Source organism: Knufia obscura (assembly GCF_036327395.1).
Source record: "Knufia obscura strain CCFEE 5817 isolate CBS 148926 chromosome Unknown scaffold_1, whole genome shotgun sequence".
Taxonomy (NCBI): domain Eukaryota; kingdom Fungi; phylum Ascomycota; class Eurotiomycetes; order Chaetothyriales; family Trichomeriaceae; genus Knufia; species Knufia obscura.
This window is the reverse complement of record NW_027042687.1, coordinates 31,407-55,759: the sequence shown is the minus strand read 5'-3', so window position 1 is coordinate 55,759 and position 24,353 is coordinate 31,407. Positions and strand designations below refer to the sequence as shown.

The window sequence follows — 24,353 nt, the reverse complement described above, 5'->3', positions numbered from 1 at the left end:
GCCTGCGTCTAGCCAGCCCTCACCCGTGTTATATGTTCATGGTGTGAATAGATATAGTGTACGCGACATAGTCTATGGCACCAGATAGACCACAACCACAGTTGATCGCTTCGAAGTTTATTGACTCAGAAATGAGTGCACTGGCATGCATTTTTATTCTCAGGGGCTCAGCTTACCAACGTGATGATACATGCGTACCTTCACAAACGCTCTCCCCACCTGGGAATCTTCAACTGACCAAGTCCATTGTGAACTAACAGAACCATACTTTGCTTGTGCGCGCGTACCCTGCTTCCAACAACGCTGACTCAAGTATGGCTACTCGTAGGCGTTCTGCATGCACTTGGGACCCTTCCGGAATTTTAGCGCGACCCTCAGCACCCACAGACCGCTCGCAACTGACTTCATGGATGTTTAGCCGTCCTGGATGTTCTTTGGATTGGGTACAGCTAATGCTCATGTTGAAGCTACGGAAAGAAGAACGACCAGTGAATATTGTGCCTCGTCAAAGAAGGAAACTGGGCACAAACGATCTCGGATGTCTTCCGCCGTCAGACCGTCGGCTCTCATGAAATGGAGATTGGCGCTGATCAACACCTGGCTGATTAGCACGACTGGTCATGTGGACGCGAGATTTCAGCGTTGACCAAGCTGATGAGAACCGGAGAGGCAAGTGCATACCTCCTGCACATTTTCCATCGGCGACGCTCGAACTTCACGAACACGAACGGGCTGGTCCAGACAATACCACATGCCTTCTCAGCTCAGTTCACAAACCCTCATCTTGCCATGCACAAGGTGAGTGAGCAGAAAGGCAAATCTGAGACAAGATTTGAGCGGAGACCGATGTGACTAATCCTGACGTGGTTCAGGGGTGCAAAGCTCCGGTAAACGTGGGATTGCCACGTGGAAGCCATAGCGGTAAAGGTCCACAGACGTGCAAGTTGTGGAGGCCTCCGTGCTTGCGAAACGCCTTACAGGATGGCGTCGGTCAAGAATGCTTCCATGCGCACTTTCCGTTCGTCTCATATTCTGAAGGTTTCCCAACATCTAGTAATTTTCATGCAAGCTCATGGCATTTCGTACATACCGATAATTCCGGACCACGATATGCAAGAGAGAGAATCTGGACCTTCCCATGGCTGCATCCTGCTTCGGGTAATGTTCTGCAGAAGACACCAGTGATGTTTGGCGTCTTAACAGTGCCGCTGTCTTTACGCCACAACATGTGCTGACTGGGATGAGCCTCGTGTAACATTACGTTTTCTTTCTCAACTCCATCATTCAGTAATGCAGGTCGCTGTCACAGCGTCAAGACAAACGGAAAGTCTCGAGACGAGCCATCCATAGTTCCTAGGATTCCTTTGAAACACGTCCTCCTGATCTGCCGTATCGTCAATCTAGCGAACATTATTAGCAGGAAGCGGTGCATTAAGAAGCAGGAGTTGTATCGCAATAAGGACATGATCAGCCTCCTAGCAGAGTTGAGACAAGGTAAACTTCGCTTGCCTAAACAAAGCTGGACTAGGTAGCAGGACGTAGCTCAAAGATAGCGAGTTTTGAAGTCAAGCTAGCCGAAGACTCCCTTAGGTCATGGTGTCATGATCCACCTTCTAACCTTTTCACCTCTGCTTGCCCTTTCAGAGTCGAACATCCGATTATGTGCTTTGCACCTATCACGTTTTCGTCCTTTGCTAATCTTAATACTGCACTTATCTTGTTACCGACGGATTGGATAGTCCTAAGGAGTCGATCGTTCAAAGACTTGTGGAGCCGTGGTCAGCTGAACATTTCTCATGGTGGACACATTTGGCTTCTTACCTTCTAGAAGGAAATCACCTTCTTTCAGCCTTCTACGCTGCTGCCTCATCCGAATACTACTCAACCTCAACATCTCGAACGCGCAGCAACATCGAAGTCGCAAGAAAGTAATCATTTAACGATCAAAGAGCAATAACTAGCACATTTAACCTCAAGCAAGGACTATCGCCTTACATCACGCTCGACACATTCTTTCAGCAAATTTGACCGAAACTCACGAAGACAATTGTCGACATCGATTATCCAGCATCTACAGCGGCATTCTGAAGCAACGATTAGTTGGCAGAAGTCGTTGCTAACCTGAGGCAAAAAGCCCGATTGGCAAAAGACACCTGCACGTGAAAGACGTCTCAAGGAGCCGCATGTCACACGAAATCTTTCTTTCATCTTTCGCAATCACGTGCAGCAGGGAGGACAAGGTCACAAATGGGCAACTCACAGGGAAAACCCGTAATATACACAGACGAAGTCAATCTCAACCACTTCCGGCTGCTGAGGGTAGTCGGCAAGGGTGCTTTTGGCAAAGTACGAATTGTGGAACGAAAGGACTCTGGCCTGACATTCGCACTCAAATACATCCGCAAAGATGAAGGTCAGTGGCCTAGAAGATGTCTCTCAACAAATGCTAACGAGTTATAGTCGTCCGATCAGAAAGTGTACGAAACATTATCAGAGAAAGGCGGATGATGGAACATCTGAATCATCCTTTCTTATGCAATCTACGCTACAGTTTTCAGGATGTTGAGTATCTCTACTTGGTGATAGACCTGATGAATGGCGGAGACCTGCGGTTTCACATATCTCGCAAGACCTTCACAGAAGACACTGTTCGATTCTGGATGGGGGAGCTGGCATGTGCTCTGAGGTACATCCACCAACAAGGCATTGTGCACAGAGACGTCAAGCCGGACAATGTGCTTCTTGACTCGGACGGGCATGTCCATTTGGCGGACTTCAATGTTGCATCAGATTTCAGGCCACCAAAACTATTAACAAGCAAATCGGGCACATTAGCATATCTTGCGCCGGAAGCCTTCCGAGGACCTGGCTACTTGGACGAGGTCGACTGGTGGTCACTCGGTGTGACATTCTACGAGTGCATCTATGGTAAGCGACCGTTCGAGGGCAAAACACATGACGAATTGGTCGAGAACATTTGCGCCGCGAACCCAAAATTTCACGTTACACGACCTCCTGTTTCGATGCCGTGTCTGCACGCGATGGCGGCACTATTGGAAAAGGACAAGCGGAAACGAATAGGAGCAGCAAGTTGGGAGTCGTTCACAAGTCACCACTTCTTCGACCCATTGAATTTTGTGTCACTGGAGAAGAAGCTAATTCCGCCGATATTCGTTCCATCAAGCGACAAAACCAATTTCGATGCAACATATGACCTTGAAGAACTTTTATTGGAAGAAGCACCACTCGAAGCACGAGCAAGGAAGCAGAAGCCTCGGGCAGAACTCCGACAAGATGCCACGACCAAAGAAATACGAGAGGATGAGCTCCACAGGATGATAGAGACAATGTTCGAGCCATTCGACTACACATCGGCATCTTATGATGCGACGGCGGCAGCGGCATTGGCAAACGACGGTACGGTCGAGGTACTCAACGCGACTGGTTCTACTCGGTCACAGCCTCCATCGAAACCTCAATCGCAAGCCACAACGCCGGACGGCAGTCCACCATTATCTCCTTCGCAACTGCCTGCGCACGGAGAACATAGAGATTTCCCGGGCATGGAAGAACTGAAAGCCCAGCTGCCGCCCACTGCTCAAGCCAACAGACCACAATCAGCCGTACATTCACAATCATTCAGCAGACCGAGACCGCAACCAGCAGCGAGACAGGCCAGCAAAGGTGGAGGGGTACAAATGGTGCTTGACGAACATGGTAGCTGGTCGAATTTGGCCGATCAGACGACGACATTGCCAGTGGATGCCACGGCAGGCAGGGAAAGCAAAGAAAGCGGCAGTGTGCTGGGTTTCCTGAGAGGCAAGAAGACTCGTGACAGAAGCCCGAAGCCCAAGGAGGCGGGTGTGATGGGGAAGGCTGGCTATCGACACATCATCAGTTGAAAGAGTCGATGCTATCAACAAGTCCGACTTTCGGTACACCTGGCAATGAGACAATGCGACGTTCAACGAATTCGAAATACGGAATAAGTCGAAGATAGTGGCAGCGCCCTACGCTTCCGCTATGGCAACTAGAAGTGAGAAGGACCTGCGAAAGTCTAAAGCGTCGGTTTTGCTTCAGTATGCCACCATTTGGGATGGTCACGTATGGGGAGGAGAGCATATCCGTTCTCTGTCACTTTGCATATTAGCAGGCAGGATACACAGCAGCAGGTCCAGCATTTGGTTGAAGCGACTAGTAACTTAGCTCAACACTAGAACGGTATACATTGGGGAAAAGAATAACAACGGCACTTTGCAGACGCAGGGAATAGCTGTTGAGGACGAAGCTTCTGATGCCGGTAAGACATGCTGCAAGATGGAACGGCACGCCCGCACAGCTGCAGGAAAGCTCGGGATGAACCTCACGTGGGCGTGTCATGGTCGCGACATGTTTGACGCAGGTGAATGATGACATATGTAATAATAACTGCACATAGCAATGGCATGTCGTGCACGACACTGTACAACAATAGCAATATAGGTTGACCACCAAGAGACTTCTGCAGCTGCATGTTCAGGTTGCAACAAAGTCCTAGATATGAGCATGTTATGATATGGTGGAGACGCTGGATGATTGTGTTTGTGGCAGCTTCTGGTTGCTGGAGTGTTATGGTGCACTAAGTCATAGCGGCACGCACCTTGCACCTCTCCAACTCCAATGCTCTGTCAACACACTAAAAGTCGAGCTCTACCACTGCCTTCCCTCTCGCTGCATGCTTTGGTTCCGTTCTAGCTGCAAGGTACAGGCCTGTCGTTACTTCCAAACCTTCTTCAACCATTACTGCTTGCATCTATCTGTACAGGAGAGTCATCAAATAATCATGGTTTACTATTAGCCCAGAACCAGCCTCCACCAGAAAAGTCGCGTGTCTTGTCGCGTTTCTGACTTCAGCCATCAGCCCTTCCACTACCAGGTCCTCACACGCAGGCTGCTTGCATCACGATCAACGATAGAAGGACTGGAGCCTCATGCATGGCAGCTGCTGTCTTCATTCCTCCTTCACCGCATGAGACGTTTGGCAGCATGGCGACCACCACCCGCAGACAGCCTCTGATGAGCATCCCGAATGCCACCAACTCCCCACATCGAAACCTGAATAACTCGGGCTCAAAGCGATCCCGTGCCGTGGCAAATGTGTCGCAACAGGAGAATGAGCCTCCCACCAAAAGACAAGCCCTAGAGAAGTCGTTACAAGAGCCCGCGCCAACAACACCCCGACGTCAAGGCCACCACGAGTCGGCTGAAGGAAGAGTTTTCGAGCGTGGAACAGCAGACCCTTCCAACAATTTTCAGAAGAAGCTTGTCGCTGCCCGGGACAGGACAAATGCACCATCCAAGTCAACACGCCAGAATGCTGCCGCTTCACGAGAGGTTGAATCAATACGACAATGGCAGAAGCACTACCGGAAGCTATTTCCTCATTTCCACATCTACTTCGACTCGATACCGGGGGATATGCAGGCACGATTCGTTCGACAAATAACACATCTCGGAGCGGTATGTTGTTTTCTCCTGATTCAAACATAACAATTGCTAACTATGACCAGACTGAAGAGAAGTTCTTCTCCAACAAAGTCACCCACATCGTCACCACGAGACCTGTACCCAGCGCCGATGCTGTAGCCAAAGCCACAGAGAACAATCAAACAGTTAACCCTGCCGTGCTGGAGATCAAGAATGGAAGGTCAACTGTTCGACGCGACGGTGTCAACGCCAACGATATCCTCATCCGTGGGCAGCAGATGGACATGAAGATATGGGGTGCCGATAAGTTGAACAAGATACTAACAACCCTGTTCGACGAGAAGCCCGGCCAGGAAGTCACGACGCGAGCCAACAACACAGCACGTGCTACCAACGATCTGGTCCAAGTACTGAAGAACGAAAAGCTTGCCGCTGCGGCAGAGAAAGAACAAGTTGGAATCCCAAGAGAGCTTGTGGCCTTTCGAGGCCCATTCATCTATGTTCACGATATGGATGAGAAGGTGAAGCCAATCATGATCAGGGAATATCCCAAGGTCGCTCGTAGGCAGGATGGAGAATGGCCACAGTTCAGGTCCGCTAGCATCGGCAAATGCCCATTCGTCGAGGATCCCATCATGCGGAAGGAGCTCGAGCGCGAACGAGCTCAGCAAAGAGCCCAGCAAATACAGCAACAAAAGGATGCACAGAAAGCAGCACGGTCGAAGTCAGTCACAACATCGCAGACACTGGTCGAGTCCGCGAAAATGGAACCTCCGAGACGGACCAGTCCGAGGAAAGTGCTGAGGGAAGCAAACCAGAACACCACCATGACTCAGCCAGCCAGCATCAAGCCAGCACAGCCACACCCCGTCGAAAGGCAGTCATCCTTCCCGCCAATGCCTGAACAACCACCGGTTGGCTTCGTCAAGCCATCTCAAATGCAGCTTGTCCGCGAACCCAGTGCGTCGGGTATCCAGAGATCAGCCATGACGTCCGCCATTCAATCGCAGATGATCTCTTCCGCAGCAGCAACAGGCCTGAAGGCTACGACAAGCAGGGAAGTCAACGAGCTCAAGAGAAAAGTCCTGGAACGAACACATACCGGCAGCCTATCGATTGGTTCGATCTCATCATCGCATCAGGTCAGTGCGCTGGCAGGAGCACTGAAGAATGCAAGGGCACCCGCACCACAACGAGCTGCAAAGAGTAGAGCTCAAGAAAAGCTTGGTGGCATACAGGAAGAGCTTGATCCGTACGCGGATGATCTGGAGGCTCAGAGACAAACGCAAGCAGTGGTCAAGAAAAGGAAGCCTGCCAAACGAGAACCCAAGCCTGGGTATTGCGAAAATTGTCACGACAAGTATGACGACTTTGAGGATGTAAGTGCACCCACCTTGTTGTTGACTGGTCCCGTACTAACATATCATGCAGCACGTCGTCTCTCGTAAGCACAGGAAATTTGCCATGACTCAATCCAATTGGGAGGACCTCGACGCCTTACTTGCGAAGCTACAAGCACCATAAACATAATATCCTTGACACCACTCACGGTTAACATCAACACGATACCCACTCATTGCAAGCAATTATGATTTACGGCTTAGCGATAGATTATGTTTGCATATTACATGATTCATTTTTTTGCGTACACATACAAGAGTTGCATTGCTGGCGAAAAGCGGGAGCAGAGGAAGAACAGATAAGACGAGGCGGACACCGCATGGTGGTTCATCTTGCTGCATGGCGTGCTTCATTTGGTCTGATGGCATTTTGAGCGAGCGTTTTGCAAAAGCGCAAAGAGAAGAAGAATTACGTGACACAATGAGGAAAAGGCAGTAGCATAGTCGAATACTTTGTAGTGTACATAACGAATATTGGATGTATTTGATGCTGATGCGAAGAAGATAAACGCTCTGAAGAATCTCCTTGCTGGCGCCATCAAAATCGTGCTGGGTGATGGTGCCTGAGACAAAAGAACCTTCGTGAATGCCTGAAAATCTTATGTAAGGCCGCTACGCCAGGTTGCCGTTCTGAAAGACACTGGCATTGCCTGCCTTGAACATAGGTATGTTCGCAGACAATGGTTTAGTCTTGCTCGTGTTACTTCTGTTTGACATGCTTGGTTCGAGTTCACTCTTTGCTCGAAATTACAATTAGTACGCACCTCGACTTCTACAGCTTGACTGCTTGTTGGAAGACGACGATGCTGTTTGTTGCGACCTCTCGGTGACCAAGAACACTGGGCTAGACTTTGTTCAACTCAAATCGACCCTCCGAGATCTCAATCTACTGCCTGTGGTTCTTCTGCATTCCTCCGTGACCCCAGCAGTTGCTGACTGAACTGCCCTCGGTGGAAGCAAGCGGCGCTACCAGCGACACAAGCGAACGCCGTCCTTGCGCAGAACGCCCTAACAGTTCGACTTCTTCCAAAGCACGATCGCAATGTCGAACAACACTGCCGCCTTCGATGCCGCCAAATCCCTCCTTCGAACCACAGTGCGCACTTTCTTTCCCAATCCCAAACAAATCATCATCGTCGACGCCCTTCTAACATACAATGTCCTCCACCCAGACGAGTTCACCCGCTTCTTTCCACCAAATACCACCCAGCCGAAAGAGATCCGCGGTCTTCTCAACCCACTTTATGCCGCCAGATTAATCACCAAAGACAGCCGCGGCGAAATCAAGATTCAAGCCAGTGGGATTGCGAACACACGTACACAACAGCGGGAGTACTGCTTCGTAGACTGGCACGCAGCCATCGACGCCATCAAATTCAAGCTTGTGCGCCTACAAGACCGAGTAGCGGACATGTACAAGGAGACGGACGCGAAGCGGAAAGACTGGAGTTGTCCGCGGTGTAAAGCCGAGTACGATGAGATGTCTATTCTTGATAAGCTCGATATTGAGAGTGGAGGGTTCTACTGTGAGAAATGCAATACTACGCTTGTGCAGAATGAGGCGGCGGTTAGGGAAAGAGGCGAACATGCGAAGATCAGGAAGATCAATCAGCAGTTGTTGCCATTCAATCAGTTTATTGCGAAAATTGATCAGGGGGAGATACCGGATACTCATGACTTCGAACAAACGTGGGAGACAAGGAGGGAGCCGCCTGCGGTAGAGGGAGCAGCGAGGTTTATGGATGTTAAGGCTAGGAATGCGGAGGTGAAGAAGGTGCAGGCGACGGTTGATGCGGCGGCTGTGGAGACTACGATTGCGGATGAGAAGGATAGGGTGAAGATGGAGGAGGAGGCGAAGAGGATTAAGATGGAGAGTGATGCGAAGAGGAATTTGTTGCCGACTTGGCATACGCAGAGTGCGATCAGGGAGAGTGCGGTGAAGGCTGAGGATGGACTGCCGGGTGTGAAGGAGGAAGAAGAAGAGGATAAGAAAGTGCTTGAGGGGAACGCCGAGGAAAGGAAGATGCAGGATGATCTGGATATTTATATAGCTGAGATGGAGAGGGAGAGGATCGAGAAGGAGAAGCGGGAGGCGGAGAAAGTGAGTGAGGACGAGGAGGAGTACGAATTCGAGGATGTCGACAACTCGAATGTGGGGACACCGGTAAGCTCGCAGCAGCCGGCGTTGAGGCTGGAAAATGCGGCTACGCCCCTGAGAACAAACGGCATCAAGAGAGAGCTTGATGAAGATGGGGATAGTGTCAGTGGAACGAGTACGGGTGCGAATACTCCAGCTTATGCAGCGCCGACAAGCCAGCCTGATGCGAAGAGAGTCAAGCTGGAGAATGGGCATGGTCCAGATGTCAAGGTCGAAGGAGAGGCGATACCAGCGCAAGCAAACGGTACTGCTGCGGACTCTGACGAGGATGAGGACTTTGAGGATGTGTAGGCGTGGTAAAGAGTCAACAGCTGGACGAGCCTGGCAGGGTTTTTACTCCCTACATGATGCATCACTATGAGTCTATGAGATACGAGAATAACGCCCGACTGGTCAATCTCTGACTGCGTACTGCCAAATGTTGCTGCTCGTTTTCGCGCGCTAGCCTTCACTGACACTTGCTTCTCGCAAGGACATTAAGTCCCACACAGTGTTTAACTGCAGCCTCGCCTTCCGTCCGCAGACTTGCTCGACTCGCCTGTCTCGGTCAGTCTTCTGGATCGTGAAGTCCCTACTGCCCCACCTTTGAATGTCACTGTGGCCACAACGCTCGCTCACCTTACTCGAGAAACGCGAACAACCCCTCAATCCAACCAATCCAGGAAGGTCCTACAACTTGAAGACCGCACATGGAGCCCGGCATGATCGAGCACACGACCTCGAACCAGCAATTTTCGGATTCGTCCAGAAGGGTAGAGTGTTACTCTTTAGTCCATAAACTCGCAGCAGAATTGCAACCAAAAGAGATCGGGTTCCTTCTTGCCACATGGCGTTGAGGTACGGGAGATTTCCAAGCAGTTGCGGTTAGAGCATGGCGAAGGACACCTTCAGGGGATCACAGAGTTCTTGTCACTGTGCCCAATCGACTCGATTAGCTTTTAGTCTCAAAATATTCTACAGACACAAACCACGCAGTCCGCGAAAGCTGCGCTGCAGTGCAATATGGGTTGTAGGCGACAACAAGCATGGCTCTCGCAGGATATGTCGCTGTGACAAGTGAGAGTTCGTTCTTGGTCGCGGCAACATGTGGTACTCAGGCGACGAAGGTCACGCAGTTTTCAACATCCCAGTCTTGTCCGGCACGTCCAGTCACAAATGCTCCGCAGCCTCATCGTTGGTTACGATGCAAACACAACTGCAAAAACATCAATCACTTGCCATTTGCCGCTGAACACGCAGCAGTACAGATATCACTTGACTACTTCGATTCAACACTCTCACAGTATTTCCTCAGGATTTTCACGCTCAGCCATCTTGTATTGATGCGTCACCATCGATGTCGCACAATCGACAGGACGTGTCCCACTTCACTAACTGCTCTATATAAATTTCTGTTCGGCGCTTTCCTTCTGGTTCATGATTACATCCCGTTCTGAACATAGCCATCATGGATCAATGGGGCCGATCGTCAGAGTACTTCTTGAGGCTAGGATACCGAACCAACTATCTGCCAGAAGAGATCAACAAGTTTTCAGCGCTGCAAACATTCGACTGCGAGGACATCGACGAAGCAGGAAACGGCTGGAATGGGCGTCACGAGCCCATAAGTCCACTTACGAAACCGCGGGTCACCTCAAGCATTTCCTTACCGTTTTCGACATTTCCCTACTCCGCCCTGCTGCCAGAATTACGAGCAATTGTCCTCAAACAACTTTTCACGACCTGTCGATACGATCTCGGGGTTCATGATGTAGTGACAATCTATGAGAACGAGCATGCTTGCAGTTGGCCAGGACGAGATTGCTACGAGAAACTTTGCAGCACCCAATATGGTGGTCTAGGTCACCGCAGCCACACTTGGATCAGCTTCCCGCACGACTTCATGCAGCTCTTTGCATCGAAACAATGCTACGCAGAAGCATTCCCAGTATTCGCGGAGAACACGAGTGTTGACCTTACGGTCTGTGAGGCATTCGATCTGATGACAGGCATCAGGAAATATCCTCGACTGACAAGCATCCTTGCGACAATGCTTTTCCGGACACCTCACATCCAGGCACGAGACATGAGTCTGTCTTGGGTCCCAAATACAATACAGACACTCTCTATGTATGCCTACAAGCTGCAAAAGATCGATGTCTATACCGAAGATGAATTTCACTGGCGTGTCAACTACGACGAGGATGGCGATGAAGATGGCTTCATCATGAGCGTGAATTACGAAGACTCTTTTTCACGAAAGCACCACACGATAACCATTGAAGAAGCAGCAGACTGCGCGCAGACACCAAGGTATCCCAATGGTCTGCAGGATACGCTGAAAGAGTCCTTGTTCGAGCGTACTCGCTTTCGCAACGTACGAAAGCTGCGTGTCTCCCTCCAGCGTCTTCTCCGATCTGTCAAAGTCCACTTCTGGCTCACTCTCGTATGCAAGATCCTTGATCCCGCCTTGGATGGTCAACGCGACAAGTATGGTATCACGCCACTTGGTGAAGAACCACGGAAAATGGTAAGTCGTGCTTGCTCGAGGCCTGCTGAGTTTCTGCTGACACATTCTGCCAGCTTCTCGTGATCGATGCTGCAACTCTCGATATGGTCGATTTCAAGCTTGATGTTGGCGGCCAGCTTCATTGGAATTTCGCCAACGGGGCGTACCCCAGACCAGATGGCGACGAGGCAAACATCGACTTCTGTATGAAGGGCTGGCAGACAGCCCGACCTGTGTTCGCTAGCGCTGACTATGCTACTCCGAATGTGTATCATAGCCATGACTGAGAATGGGGCTCGACAAAAGTGGTCGAGGATGGTATCGTTGAGCACATAGCTCTTTGGCGGTTGAGTCGGCATTCCAAGCTTGGACATCTCATCGAATAGGAGACGAAGGAGGATGCCGTCAGATTCGCTAGAGAGCTTGTTGCAAGGCTCATTCAGTGGTCGTGACCTTTATTATCCATGGGAGCAGCCAAGTCATAGAGCAGACTTATATACCTCACAGACAAGGAAGCTCGAGATTCTCGAAAAATGATATAGCATGTCGTCTTGTCCTTTGCTATGCATTTACTCCGTCGTTCTCCCGATATCGTACCGGTAAGATGAGGAGTTTGGTCCATACAATCTGATGTTATAGTGGCTGAAGCAGGGCAAAGCATCAGTGCAGAAGAGCAAGCACGGCACGCAAGAACCTTTCTCCGATGCGCAGCTTCTCTCGCATGATCTGTCATTGCTTCGAATGTCCTAACGTCGTTCGCCCACGACTTGACTGGCGTTTGGCACCGATTGTCCTGATGATGTCTTGACACTATCGTGGCTGCCTTTTCTCTGACTATGGGAAGGATGTGGAAAGCACGAAGTCAGAACGCCGCGAAGGCGTTGGAAAGCTACGAACCATTAAGACACATATTTGAGCGGAAAGAGCTTTACCACAGTGACGCGACACTATTGTGTTCGACCACAGATCATTGAGGCATGAAGCTTGTCCCAGTGCTACTGCTTCCTTCCATAAGGCTCAGCTGCTGCAGGACAAGTTGGAACCGGAGCAAAGCTTGCAAGCTCGACAACAGTCTCCTTCTGCTGGGCTCAGGCGCGTGCTAGCATCGACTTATCTAGCCATGAGCCTGAAAGAACCACGGACAAATTATAACGAACGACGGCGACAGTGTGAAACTGCCTGCTTGAGTGCCCATCGTTATGACTGTTGTTCTGGTCGTCTTTGGTTCGCCGGTACCACAAGCTCAACCTCACCATCACTAGAGATTGACTAAGTATTGAGGTCATGTTTAAGATTGAGCGACGCAGTGGGAGCATAAACGAGCTCATCTCGACCTCTCTTCCTGCGCTGATGTCCTGTTCAATGTCCTATTCACTTGCCTCCCCAGATCGGTCAACTTCCTGCAGCCTTCCTCTCGTTGAAAGGTATATCAACGAGTCCATTATTCCAGACTCTTATTCCTTTGTAGCCTTCACACCTAGCACAGCTTACTCTTCCGACACTGTCTGCTACCCTTCTACCCGACAAGCATCTTCCTGTGACATTTCACAGATCTTGCGTCTTCGATACCCAGCTTCAGTATGGAGCAACCAACTGTTCTGGTCTTGCGCATTGGCAGTACTGTGACCCTCAAAGTGGAGGAAGTCGTCGATCTGGCTGGTTTCCTGTCTACCACAACATACTTCCGCATGAACTCAACCGGGTTCCAAGCTGGAGGCATGACGATAACGGAGAGCGAACCCTCAGACACAACTCACGCCATCGCCCTTGATACGAACCAGATATTTCGCTTTATGGACATGCCTGCAGAACTACGTCACAAGAGCTTGGGATTCCTGTTTGATGGAATACGTGATGAGGCTGGAGCTACCTGTCGCAGTCACTATAGACGATCCCGCTTCATAGAAGAGGAGGCTGTCGTTCTGGACATGCCTATGGACATGGTTCAGCTGTTCGTATCGCAAAGCTTCTTTGCAGATGCATTACCAATCTTCGCTCGCAGGACAATCATTTACTTGGATCATCCGGCTGAGTCGATCACGAACTTGGCGGATCAACATGGTGTGCTTGGTAGCATCATCAGAACCTGTTTGCGACATACTCGCTCGCTATCACCAATTGTCACGATGAAACCGCCCACCAACTCAACGCTTACTTGCCTCCCATATTTCATGGATCACGTTAGGCGTCTTGACGTCCGGCTAAAAGAGACGCAGTATTGGCGGCGCAACAAGAATGCTGGAGGGATGAACATTAGCCCATATCGGCCATTTACTTCCATGTGGCACTTGGTGGTAGCCTCTTTGAAGGACGTCGACCACAGCTCGGTTTCCGGAACATACCTTCCTGGTCTTGTGGACTGCTTGGCGCGTCATGTCTTCCCTTGTGAAGCCTTCTCAAATGTACGAGACCTGGATACGAAGCTCAATAGCAGCGGGCCACGATGTCAGGTGCATTTCTGGGTTTGTGTGGCGTGCCATGTCACTGTCGATGATGGTACTACCAGCGAGGAGTATTCCTTGGTACGTCGGCTTACACGGACAGGTCGTTCGAGACGGCACGTCTGCCGTTAGTGCAAATACTAACATCACTCTTATAGAATCACTGTATCGACACTGGTACGCGCAAGCTCGTCCGCATCATGATTCACAAGAGTCAAGATCCCTGCTGATCAGCTCACGGAGTCACGCTTGCAGATTTACATATCAGCAAACTGCTTGGGGCTCTTTGCCGAAACAACCTTATCAGCACTGTTCCGCCAGTCCTCCCCAAAGTGCAGCTTCAGACTGATACGGCGAGACGCATCTGTAACGGCCGTTTTCGGTGTCAGACGAGCATGACTGGACTCAACCATACAGAAGTGCTACATATATGCTCATGCTCTATGAAGAGCGTCCTAGGGACACAAGTGGCTGCGGTAGTCAGTCGTAGACAGGCACTGAAGGATTTGGAAGGTCTGAAGGCAACCAATAGAGCGATGCTGATCCTTCACCTCATAGTGAAATATTGGTCTTGGCAAAACTCGCAGCCTTACTTCTGCTCCAAACCAAGACATCTGATCACCTTGCGTTAATCCGTACCCTGACATAGCACAGGTATCTCACATCCATCTACCACATACAACGACGCACGCACAATCTGCCAACATGGATGCATTCCGAACAATCGTGGTTCATCTTGGTCACAATTCGACTGGCCAGGCGCGCTCCTTCACTACCTTTCTCAGCCAGATGACAGTCGATGGCAACGGGATCCCAAAATGGAAGCGTGTTCCTCCCTATCCCCAGGGGCCGAACGCTGTGCAACCTATGAATGTGACTACAGCAGACCAGACTGCCTACAATCCTCCGTTCGACAACCTTCCACTGGAGATCAAACAGAAAATATTCGGCATCGTTTTCAGCACTACGCGAAAAGAACTAGGATGTGGCGCTTCCTTGGCCCTCGGTGGTGCTAAACATTCGTGCATAGACTGCGCAACAACTCGAAGTTGTGAGACTCACCAGCACGAATTTCATGTTTACTTGCCTCAGGACATCGAGCAATTGTTTGTGTCAACCCGATGGTACCTGGAAGCCTTCCCAATGTTCGCCAAAAACACTTCGCTTGACCTAAGGTATTTCATGCCGTCTCGAGCATTGAAGATCACAACGCGGCTACCTCTTCTTCGATCGATTTTGGCATTCAGTCTCTCCTGGAGCAAGACTATCCAGATCTCTGGCGGCATGTACGATCTCTTGACGTTCTCAAGCGACACAGCCATGTTTGCGTCCGGAATTCCGAAAGAGCTCGATATCTATGCCGATGAGAGGCTATATTGGGGGAAGGAAGATTTACACGAACACCTTCTGAAGCCGGGTTCTGGTCCGCCTATGGTTGTCTGGTACAGAAAATGTGGGCCACCTTCGAGTGACAGCTTCCACACCTTCGAGGTTGCTGACCCAGTAGAGGGTGCTGGACAGCTACTATCTGCTTTAGCAACATCCTTGCAGAGCAGCCTCTTCTTCAAGCGACATGGCTTTATCACCGCGCAGAAGTTACAGCAAAATATCCAGAGCGCAGGTGGCACGTGGAAAGTACGGTATTGGGTGACAATCTGCTGTCGCATTGCCTATACGACTGGTCGCAGAACGGAGGTGGGGAAGCGAATTGTAAGTGAAGCAATGATGTTCCTTCGGCAAAAGCCCTGCCTGGCGTCCGTGCTCGCTGTCGAACATCGCACTAACGTATTGCGTAGCTACTTGGCATTGATGCAGAAACCTGCCAAATCATCGACTTCGAACTTAATGGAGGAAGGAAATTTGAGCACTTCACAGCGGGCCACAGCAAGGTATGGCCAGACTTCTGAGGCATGGATGACACCGACGAGTCCTTTCGGCGGCGGGAGGTGGTGGAACCTATTAAGGACATGGACAGAAGCATCGAGAACCAAAGCCTCGTGTGGTTGTGTCTGCAATAGGTGATGATGCCTGGCTCTGACCTCTCCTGGAGTGATGCTCGGGATAATTGTCTGGACTATGCAGCTGTCAACAGATCTCACCAGGATAAGAGCTTCTCACCACCGCACCGAAAGTCTAGAGGGAGATAGATGCTTTACGATCGCTTGCGATCTACTGGAGAAGACGAAAGAAGATGAGCGGTGAAGAGGTTGGGTCGTGGACCTATAGACGGATAGACGAAACGGCTAGCGCGATATGTTCCCGCAGGCAGACGCGAATATCAATTGCGCATGACAGAAGAACGGATTCGCCGTTGAAGCTGTCCTGATGACAACCACACCACAAATGAGATCTGCCTAAAGCAGCAAAGAGTCTTCCATTCTCGAGCGTCACAAAGTGTTCTGGCTGTTTCTGCACATTTCTATCTCATTTCATGCAATCAGAGCGTTGTCCATCATCTGCGATTTCTTTTGACCCGAGACAAGCCAGGTCTTGGTCTTGGCTTTTGCCAATTCTAGCGTCTTGCTTCTAGCCAACGAGCCCACGAACACCAGTGTTTCGACCATTTCTTCTCACGATCCGGTGAGGATAGATGATCAGATCCATGGGCGAAGCGTCGACCTCCAAGCTCGCTTGTTCCTCGTTGGCAGCACTATGTGGTGTCCTCTCGGCCGGAGAGCTTGAATGATGGCGGCTTCCAGCACAGATCAGATCAGCATGCTGTCTCGGAGGGAGGCTAGGCAAAGCGCAAGAGAGACGACTCAACGAGCTGATCTGGTCGGTGCTCAAAGACATGGTGTGCCAGAATCGTCAATTGGCTGATATGGCCTGAGCTTACCAAGTTGAGCAGAATGCCAAGTAAGCTTGATCGAAGGGGTACAAAATGGTGACAGCGGTCTTCTTCTGCAAAAAGTCTTTTTACTTGCAAGGCAATCTGGAAACATCCACGACAGTTTCTATCGTGCCATATTTGAAGTGAAGACTGCTTCTTCACCCACGAGGTCCTCCCCAAGGTAAGTCAAGCACATCTGCATCAAATCCTTTCACCCGTTGACATCTTGCAAGAGCTCGAAGAACACCCACACACCCCTCGAACATGGCATCAGAACAACCAGGCCCCTCCACCACCACCCGAGGCCAGAAACGCCGACGAGCAGACTCCAACATATCCGTCTCCTCAATCGACACAGACACGGACTCAGACTCCGACCTGAACATCCTCCACAATCCGACAATCTCCCGGGCCCGCCAACTATACAATTCCCTCCCCTTCTGGCCAGCAACCGACGCCACCGACGCCCCCAACCGAGAACAACGCAAGTCAGTCACCCAAGATGACGTCTTAGCCGCAGTCGGTCCCGTGTTCGGTGATAAGGATCGGTATAAGCGGAAGTATAAGCGGGCGAAGAAGATGGTTCAGGAAAGTAAAGCTGAGCTCGAGATTTTGAGGGGGCAGCTTCGGGATGTGAGGCAGAGGAATGCTGGGTTGGTTGCATGGGGTGACAATGTCAAGACCGTATTGGATATCGCTGGTTTTGACGCTCTTGCTGGTGGTGATGCTGCGGCTACGGCTGCGCCGGTCAATGGTGGTGGAGATGGCAGTGCCTGAAACTAGAATTGGCCCTGTGTGTTAGATGATAAGACATGTCCATCGTCATGAAGCGTCTTTTCGAATTGTGCCTTGAGGGTGTGGTATGTTGTGATGGTCTGGACGCCGAGCCTACCTGGGAGGTACCCGCATGGTTTTTCCAGTTTTGACGAACAGGAGATTTACGCAGCATTATGTAGCAGAATGGAGAGTGAGGAGTACTTTGCAGTGAGTTCGTCCTTCAACGAGCATGATTTTTGTGGTACTCTTTGAAGACCGATCGCTCTACAACAGCGCACGGCACGGATGAAGCAGCATGCAGAAGCCAAGAGACAGCACCTTTGTGTACGCAACATATTGAATCAGATTCGTAAAGCTATGTGTATATCCAAAGAAATGTGGCATCTCAGCTCATGTCATATCGTACTGTAGCACCGGCAAATAGCCGCATTGTGTTGGATCCCGACTCCAAGAAAGAGATACCAGTCGGAATCCTCTGACGCTCAAAGGCGGTCGTGATTCAGCATAGCAGTGTCGCATGGAATGGCAAATAGGCGTGACTGCTGCAAGGTGGACCAAGTCTTGCAGTCTCTAGGTGAAGAGGTGTCGGTAATCTCAGAGAAACGCCGAAAGCAGAACGATTGCGCCTGATATGCCGAAACATTGTGAAAAGTCCAGAGATGTGGCCTATGGAAGGTCGACCGGAACGGATTTGGCGCGAGCGAAGCGGTCTGTGACGCTGTCAGCAACGTCCTTGCTGCTGGCAGTCGAGGTTGTGGACCGACTGAACTGCTCAAGAGCTTGCTTTGGTGACCGTCGTGGCAGATATGCCACCTTCTCGAAAGTGGTCAATTGCGTGCGCTGTGTCGTATTCGAAGATATAGGGAGGATCTGTGGTGACTCGGCATCTCTGCTTCTCGTTCTGCCGCGAGTAAGCAAGGTTGTGAAAGTATTGATGGCATATCCGAGTGAGGTCACTGCGCATGCAGCAGCAATGAGGCAGAGACCGATGACTTGAAGGTCTTGGGTGGAGATGTAGATGTCAGATGGCGAGAATTGAACAGATCGAGAGATCGACCAAATAGATCGAATGAGGACTGCCATGAAGTTAGCTTGATTTCGCGGGTTCTTTGGACTGATCTCACCATAGCTCAAAAGTGTTACCACGGCTGCTCGTGGCCGGCCAAAGAGCAAGAACAGTATTGATGGTACGATGAAGGTGGCTGCATATTTGGCCTCCGTCTGGACTCGAATGACCTTCTCTCGGATGTGGTGAAGAGTATCGAACCAGGATGTCGGAAGCATGTCGACGGCCTTCTGAATTTCATTAAGCCTGCCATGGGTGTGGTCGATGGTGTGCAATACTTCTTGACTGATGGTCAACTGTGCTTGGGCTATCTCAGCCTGTGCTGTTTGGATGGTCGCAAACTCAATCGCCGCATTCCTGCCCTGTGTGACACTCTCTTGAATGACTTGCAAGTGTCCATTCGTAGCCATGTTGATCATCTGCTCGGCGATGCTGTTCGTCTGCTGCATCATAAGCTCGAATGACGATTGAACGTCGGCAGATATGCTTGAGACGGCTTCAGCTGCAGCGATGTAGATCTCGGCCAGATTGACCTTGACTGTGCCCGCTTGATCTTGCATGACTGCCAGATCTGTCGAAGCGTGCCGGATAGCATCTGCCACAGCAGACTTGAAGGACGTCTCTGACTCGTTCAGTTGTTGCATATGTGATGCTATGAACGTGGACATCTGTTGAAGCTGCTCCTTGGATTGCTGTGTTTGCTCCTGGACCAGCAACGACACTTCTTGATGAGATGCCAACACATCGGCAGCGCTATCGCGGACGTTGATCATGAGAAGCTGGCTCTCGTATTGTTGGCCTCGCAGAGCATCGATTATGTCCGGAATGACATCTGTTGCTTGTCGGAAGTGCTCGAGCAATTCTTCTCGCTGGTAGTCGATGCGCGACGAATCGCAGAGATCCTTGGATTGAGCTTTGAAGGCCATCAGGCTCGTCCAAGAAGGGTTGTGGTACAGTTGGTTCGAGCACGACTGGATCTCCTCTGCTCGCACAATTTCGATCGTGGAATCTGTCATCGGACGATCAAGGATGGTTTCGAAGATGCGGCAGGCTGGTGGAATAGGCACGCGAGCCTGTCGTGTCTCACAGAGTGCCATTAAGATGCCATAGGCGGCCTGTGCATTCTCCTTTTGTAACTCGGACTCCGATGTCTCGTGCTCCGGCTTGATTAGCTTACACCGCTTGAGCAGCCTGGCAGTTGCAGCATGTGCGCACGTGGGCGACGAGGAGAGAGCTTGTATGATGCGTTTGGCCTTGACCAGAGATGTCGCTTCAGTCCCAGCTGGTGCTGTCAAGAGGTCGGAGATGCTGTCGACATGATTGAACGGCCCCGACTGGTGTGGGTTCCAAGCTGTATTGCTTTGTCAATAGGTTCCACGAAGATAGTATTGGCAGACCTTACCTAAGGCTGAGCTGGATGCAGAAACCTGTGTGCTGAGTAACAACAGGAACAGGACGAGGACAAGTGTTGCAGAGACCATGGCGCCTGCCATCGATCCGAGCTTGTTGTCGATCATATCAAAGGATCTGAGGCTAGTTGTGTATAGATCAGGTGGTTGATCCGGAGGTCGATTGGAGATGATTGGTTGATTGACTAGGCGGCTGGAACTGTGATTGCGGTCCAAGACGCGAGCGTGCTTGTACCTTGCCGTCGATCACACCTCGAGAGTGTCGTCAAGGTCAATGTCACTTTGAGACTTCTGCTATCGATATCTTGAACTAACACTGCTGACTCGGATGATAGTCCTGTCGCAGCGTTGACTTGATTGAACATCTTGGAGGTCTTCAAGGCAGCCATGGCTATCTGTGCAAACTTTCCAGGGCAGATGCTGCTCATGAGGAAGGCACGCGTAGAGGTTTGCTGGTTGCTCCTTCCACAAGTAGTTGCGCGTCGTAGCCGCCTTACCCCTTTTGGCCAAGTGCGGTTTCCAGGGTTCAAGTCGTCGCATGTTCAGCTGCAGCTCATCTCGAAAATGTTGCTGGAGAGTTGACATATCATCGCTGTCCATGGAATAGGTAACCTAGACGTCTGCGCCATCATCAGCGACCACGATACCTTCTCGATTCCAGGAAACATCTTTGCCGACGAAACCGTACACCTCCCACGATGGCCTGTACAGGCTTCCGGCATCCTCTGCGATGCCTCCTGCATGAAGCACAATTCACACACGAAATACCTGGCTTCCTAGCACCGGCCATACAGAAGGGTGCCCGGAGATCTTTCTCGACATCGCAACCACGGTCCTCACGAGTTGGTATGGCGCCAATATCGATCCCTCCCGACGTCAGCCTCAGATTCTATGGTCTTCCAAAGTCGCAAGCTCGAAGCAGAAATGTTGATGCGCCGACATCCGTGATGGAAGTGACAGGTCCGCAAGGTAGGAAGAAGCAGATTTACGATCTCAGGCCTCCGCTGATTCACTTCAAGGTCAATTGTCGGTCAATCTGCCCCCATACCTCTTCGCAAATTACGATGAAGCGGACAGGAAAGTGTCGATAACAGTTGGCGATCCAGAGATCAAGCATCAGAGGGCGATGTGGGGTAAGATGAATGCTTCTGCAGCAGTGGCACAATCTGACGGTGTTGACAGGAACAATGAGAGCGCATGTACAGAACTCAATCGCAGGAGTATCTGAAGGTCACATCTGCATTTTGAGGCTGGTCGGTGTTGGCTACAGAGCGACGATCGAGGATACCGCGATAACGAAGAAGGCTGAATATGAAGGACAGAAGTTCGTGTCACTGAAGCTTGGATATGCACATCCAGTCGAGCTGCCCGTACCGAAGGGCGTCAAAGCTACCGTACCACAACCTACAAGAATACTTCTAGAAGGAGTCGACAAACACGCCCTGACGCAGTTTGCGGCCGACATCCGAGCATGGAGGAAACCTGAACCGTACAAAGGAAAAGGAATATTTGTGAACGATGAGACGATAAAACTGAAGGCGAAGAAGATCAAATGAGCTGGGACGACGTTTATTCTATCCTGGCATTCTGTACAATCATGCTGTACAAATACTCTATATTTTCATGCCTTGCTTCTTAGCTTCTTGAGCGCCGAGCAGACCTCAGATCTTTGCGGAAAGGACCTCACCCACGGCTTTCAGAACCTGGGCATGGATGTTGGCAGGAGTAGCAACAACACCTTTGTTGTCTCGAAGGGTTCGGCCGATGCTGAAGTTGAGTCGGTTGCCATGGATATCTGTTACTTGACCACCAGCTTCGCGAACGATCAGATCTCCGGCAGCGTGGTCCCAGATCTTCTCCTGGTAGTCCTTTCTGACAGGCAGGCGAAGATAGATATCACCAGCACCTCTGGCGACAGAACCATACTTGGCCTGCGAGTCCATTTGCACGGGCTTGCCAGTCACGCCAAGCTTCTGTGCGATCTCAGCATTGTCACCTTTGCTTGAGTGACCGGCCTCGACACTCTCGCACATCACGGCTTGAGTGACATCTGTGACCTTCTTGACCGAGATTGAGTGGCCTCCAGACAGTGCTCCTCGAGTCAGCGGTTGAATACGAGCACCCTCACCTTGAACAGCAGAGAAGAGCACACCGTATCCTTCCTTGTCGGTAGCAGCGGCGCCCATGTCCTCCTTCAAAGGCTCAGAGTCGTCGATGGGCAGATTCGGGCAGCCAAGAACACCGACCTTGACATCTCCATCAACCATCAAAGCCAGGCAGACAGCATACTGACCTCCTCTCAAGAAACCTTTTGTACCATCAATCGGGTCCAAAGCCCAGATTCGGCCTTTGGCGCCTCCCGCACTGTTACCTGCATCGATAGCGTTGAGCATGTCGTCTTCTGTCTTCAGAGGACCTCCGAGCATTGTATCACTATCTTCATCAGATAACTTTGTGTCTTTGACTAGGTTCCATATCTTCGAGCTTAGTTCCTTTTGTTCTCTCAGAGTAGAGGCTTCTTCCTCTCCGACCACTTCATCTTCTGGAAAATTATGCTTGATAGCCGCAATGATCAATGCCTGAGCACCATAATCACCAATCGTGACAGGAGATTTGTCCTCCTTCGAAATCGTGCCTTTTGCTTTCTCGGCGAAGACAGATTTTGTTAGAATGCTAGCTCTAGCCACAGCAAGCTGAGCGACCTTGAGTTCTTTCTCGAAAGCCATTCTCAATGTGAGTGTACTTTTGGCGTTTGTACTACTGCTTCCGACGACCCGGTCTAGCGAAGTGGCTGTTGAAGCGTAGGATTGAGAAGATTTATTCACCGCTCTGTTGCCAAGAAGTGGAACATGTACAAGGACTGATGCGACACGAAAGAATTGTTGAGTGTGGTGGGTTGGGGCCAGAATGACTGCGATGACTACGGCGATGAAAGCAAAGGATGCAAGAACAATTCTCTTCGAAGTCCGACTATCGTTTGTCATGCGATGAAAACAGGAAGTCACACAGTCGTTAAAGCTGTGCGGACGCAAGTGCAACCGTCATGGTGTTCAAGTTTGATGTTGTGATAAGCTCGGCGAGTCGGCGTCTGCACGGTTTCGTGCACTGCAGGTGCAAAGTCTCGTCACGTTCCTTCGGATGCCATCGAGCACACTTGCCTTCCAGAGCATGGGGTTGATCATTCGTCACCTTCGTACACCACAGCTGCACTCCGACAACCCGCCAATTGTCCTCTTAGCAGTCGGCCGAATTTATGACTGCCGGTTTGTGTTACAAGGAGACAAGATGAAAGAGTACAGACGGGCTCAAGCTTGTCAGCTTCGTCCTCAGTATGAATACTGGCCGATTGTGGTCTGGCGGACTTGGATCGCAACCGCGGCAGTATCGATGGCAGCAAGGGTGGCGATTTTTCCGGGACATGCCTGTTGCCGGCTCTAGTCCATATACAGGAGGAGTAGCTCGCTCGTCTCATCGGATCGCGCAACTCGCAAAATAAGCTACGGATTAACTTAACGACCACCTCATGAACAGGACCGTGCAATATCATAGCGCATTACAGAAGGTGCTTTGCTCCTTCGCGTAAAACGTAAGTCTCTGGAGTGTGGTGTCGGCGCGCGCGCAATTATTATGGACGACGATACGAATGCTTTAAATCACGGGAGGAAGCTCGGCGCACTCTGGACCGCTCCTTCGCTTGAAGGTACAGTAGATAGGATGTGCCGCCCCCAACTTCTGACTGATCATTCAAGATGATCGCTGTCAAGATTGCCGTTTGGACCGGATCTGGGCGTCCTACGAGGTTTGTGTTCGACGTGACCCAATTTCAGGTCACGCTTCACAGATGTAGTCAGGCTGAACGACGGCTGAGATGGTATGACCGTCGAGACTGCTGTCAGACGAGTTTCAACACAGCTCTAGAATAGAGCCTACTCTACTCATTAATGCCCTTCGAAGCCCGAGAACAAATACGAGTACCGCGGTACGGCCGCGCTGAATGATACCCTGCGTGGCCCGTAGTGCTTGGTGGCGCAAGATGGTGTGTTCCCGAAGGCTTCGTACATCTGCATACCGCTTAGCACACGTCGAGAGGACCGAACGTAATACGGTAGAGGAGGACTGCTTCCCAAGACTTTTGATATCAGGCTGGTACCAAGGCCGGCATCCTTGCGAGTCATGCACCTGGTGCATGCAGCACCATATCTCGTAGCTCGCCATCCGTTGGGTAGCGTACGAACAAGGATGAATGACTATTCGATACGAACACCATCGAACAATTTCTGTCAGCACTAACAGTCTACATGGCACTAAGGTTCAGTCC

At 50.8% G+C, this 24,353-nt stretch overlaps 9 protein-coding genes across 9 annotated transcripts; 7 read left to right on the top strand and 2 right to left on the bottom strand.

The window, feature by feature from the left end:
• Nucleotides 1-2,247: 2,247 nt before the first annotated feature.
• Nucleotides 2,248-3,902, top strand: PKC1_1 (Serine/threonine kinase; the record flags this gene model as incomplete). The annotated part of the gene is made up of 2 exons (XM_064868477.1): nt 2,248-2,413; nt 2,461-3,902. 2 exons carry the CDS (start codon nt 2,248-2,250, stop codon nt 3,900-3,902), a joined length of 1,608 nt encoding a protein of 535 aa, XP_064733974.1.
• A 1,123-nt stretch (nt 3,903-5,025) lies between these two features.
• Nucleotides 5,026-6,990, top strand: DBF4 (Cdc7p-Dbf4p kinase complex regulatory subunit; the record flags this gene model as incomplete). The annotated part of the gene is made up of 3 exons (XM_064868476.1): nt 5,026-5,499; nt 5,550-6,845; nt 6,898-6,990. The coding sequence occupies 3 exons, from the start codon at nt 5,026-5,028 to the stop codon at nt 6,988-6,990; spliced, it is 1,863 nt and encodes a 620-aa protein (XP_064733973.1).
• A 918-nt stretch (nt 6,991-7,908) lies between these two features.
• Nucleotides 7,909-9,315, top strand: PMZ80_000020 (uncharacterized protein; the record flags this gene model as incomplete). Its single annotated transcript, XM_064868475.1, has 1 exon — nt 7,909-9,315. The coding sequence occupies one exon, from the start codon at nt 7,909-7,911 to the stop codon at nt 9,313-9,315; it is 1,407 nt and encodes a 468-aa protein (XP_064733972.1).
• Nucleotides 9,316-10,471: 1,156 nt separating this feature from the next.
• PMZ80_000019 (uncharacterized protein) lies at nt 10,472-11,799 on the top strand (the record flags this gene model as incomplete). Its single annotated transcript, XM_064868474.1, has 2 exons — nt 10,472-11,533; nt 11,587-11,799. 2 exons carry the CDS (start codon nt 10,472-10,474, stop codon nt 11,797-11,799), a joined length of 1,275 nt encoding a protein of 424 aa, XP_064733971.1.
• Nucleotides 11,800-14,658: 2,859 nt separating this feature from the next.
• On the top strand, nt 14,659-15,860 carry PMZ80_000018 (uncharacterized protein; the record flags this gene model as incomplete). Its single annotated transcript, XM_064868473.1, has 2 exons — nt 14,659-15,663; nt 15,750-15,860. 2 exons carry the CDS (start codon nt 14,659-14,661, stop codon nt 15,858-15,860), a joined length of 1,116 nt encoding a protein of 371 aa, XP_064733970.1.
• Nucleotides 15,861-17,047: 1,187 nt separating this feature from the next.
• Nucleotides 17,048-17,560, top strand: PMZ80_000017 (uncharacterized protein; the record flags this gene model as incomplete). The annotated part of the gene is made up of 1 exon (XM_064868472.1): nt 17,048-17,560. One exon carries the CDS (start codon nt 17,048-17,050, stop codon nt 17,558-17,560), a length of 513 nt encoding a protein of 170 aa, XP_064733969.1.
• Nucleotides 17,561-18,226: 666 nt separating this feature from the next.
• PMZ80_000016 (uncharacterized protein) lies at nt 18,227-20,143 on the bottom strand (the record flags this gene model as incomplete). Its single annotated transcript, XM_064868471.1, has 2 exons — nt 18,227-19,977; nt 20,029-20,143. The coding sequence occupies 2 exons, from the start codon at nt 20,141-20,143 to the stop codon at nt 18,227-18,229; spliced, it is 1,866 nt and encodes a 621-aa protein (XP_064733968.1).
• A 590-nt stretch (nt 20,144-20,733) lies between these two features.
• On the top strand, nt 20,734-21,591 carry MRPL6 (54S ribosomal protein L6 mitochondrial; the record flags this gene model as incomplete). The annotated part of the gene is made up of 3 exons (XM_064868470.1): nt 20,734-21,004; nt 21,055-21,168; nt 21,218-21,591. 3 exons carry the CDS (start codon nt 20,734-20,736, stop codon nt 21,589-21,591), a joined length of 759 nt encoding a protein of 252 aa, XP_064733967.1.
• Nucleotides 21,592-21,696: 105 nt separating this feature from the next.
• On the bottom strand, nt 21,697-22,761 carry MET22 (3'(2'),5'-bisphosphate nucleotidase; the record flags this gene model as incomplete). The annotated part of the gene is made up of 1 exon (XM_064868469.1): nt 21,697-22,761. The coding sequence occupies one exon, from the start codon at nt 22,759-22,761 to the stop codon at nt 21,697-21,699; it is 1,065 nt and encodes a 354-aa protein (XP_064733966.1).
• Nucleotides 22,762-24,353: the final 1,592 nt, after the last annotated feature.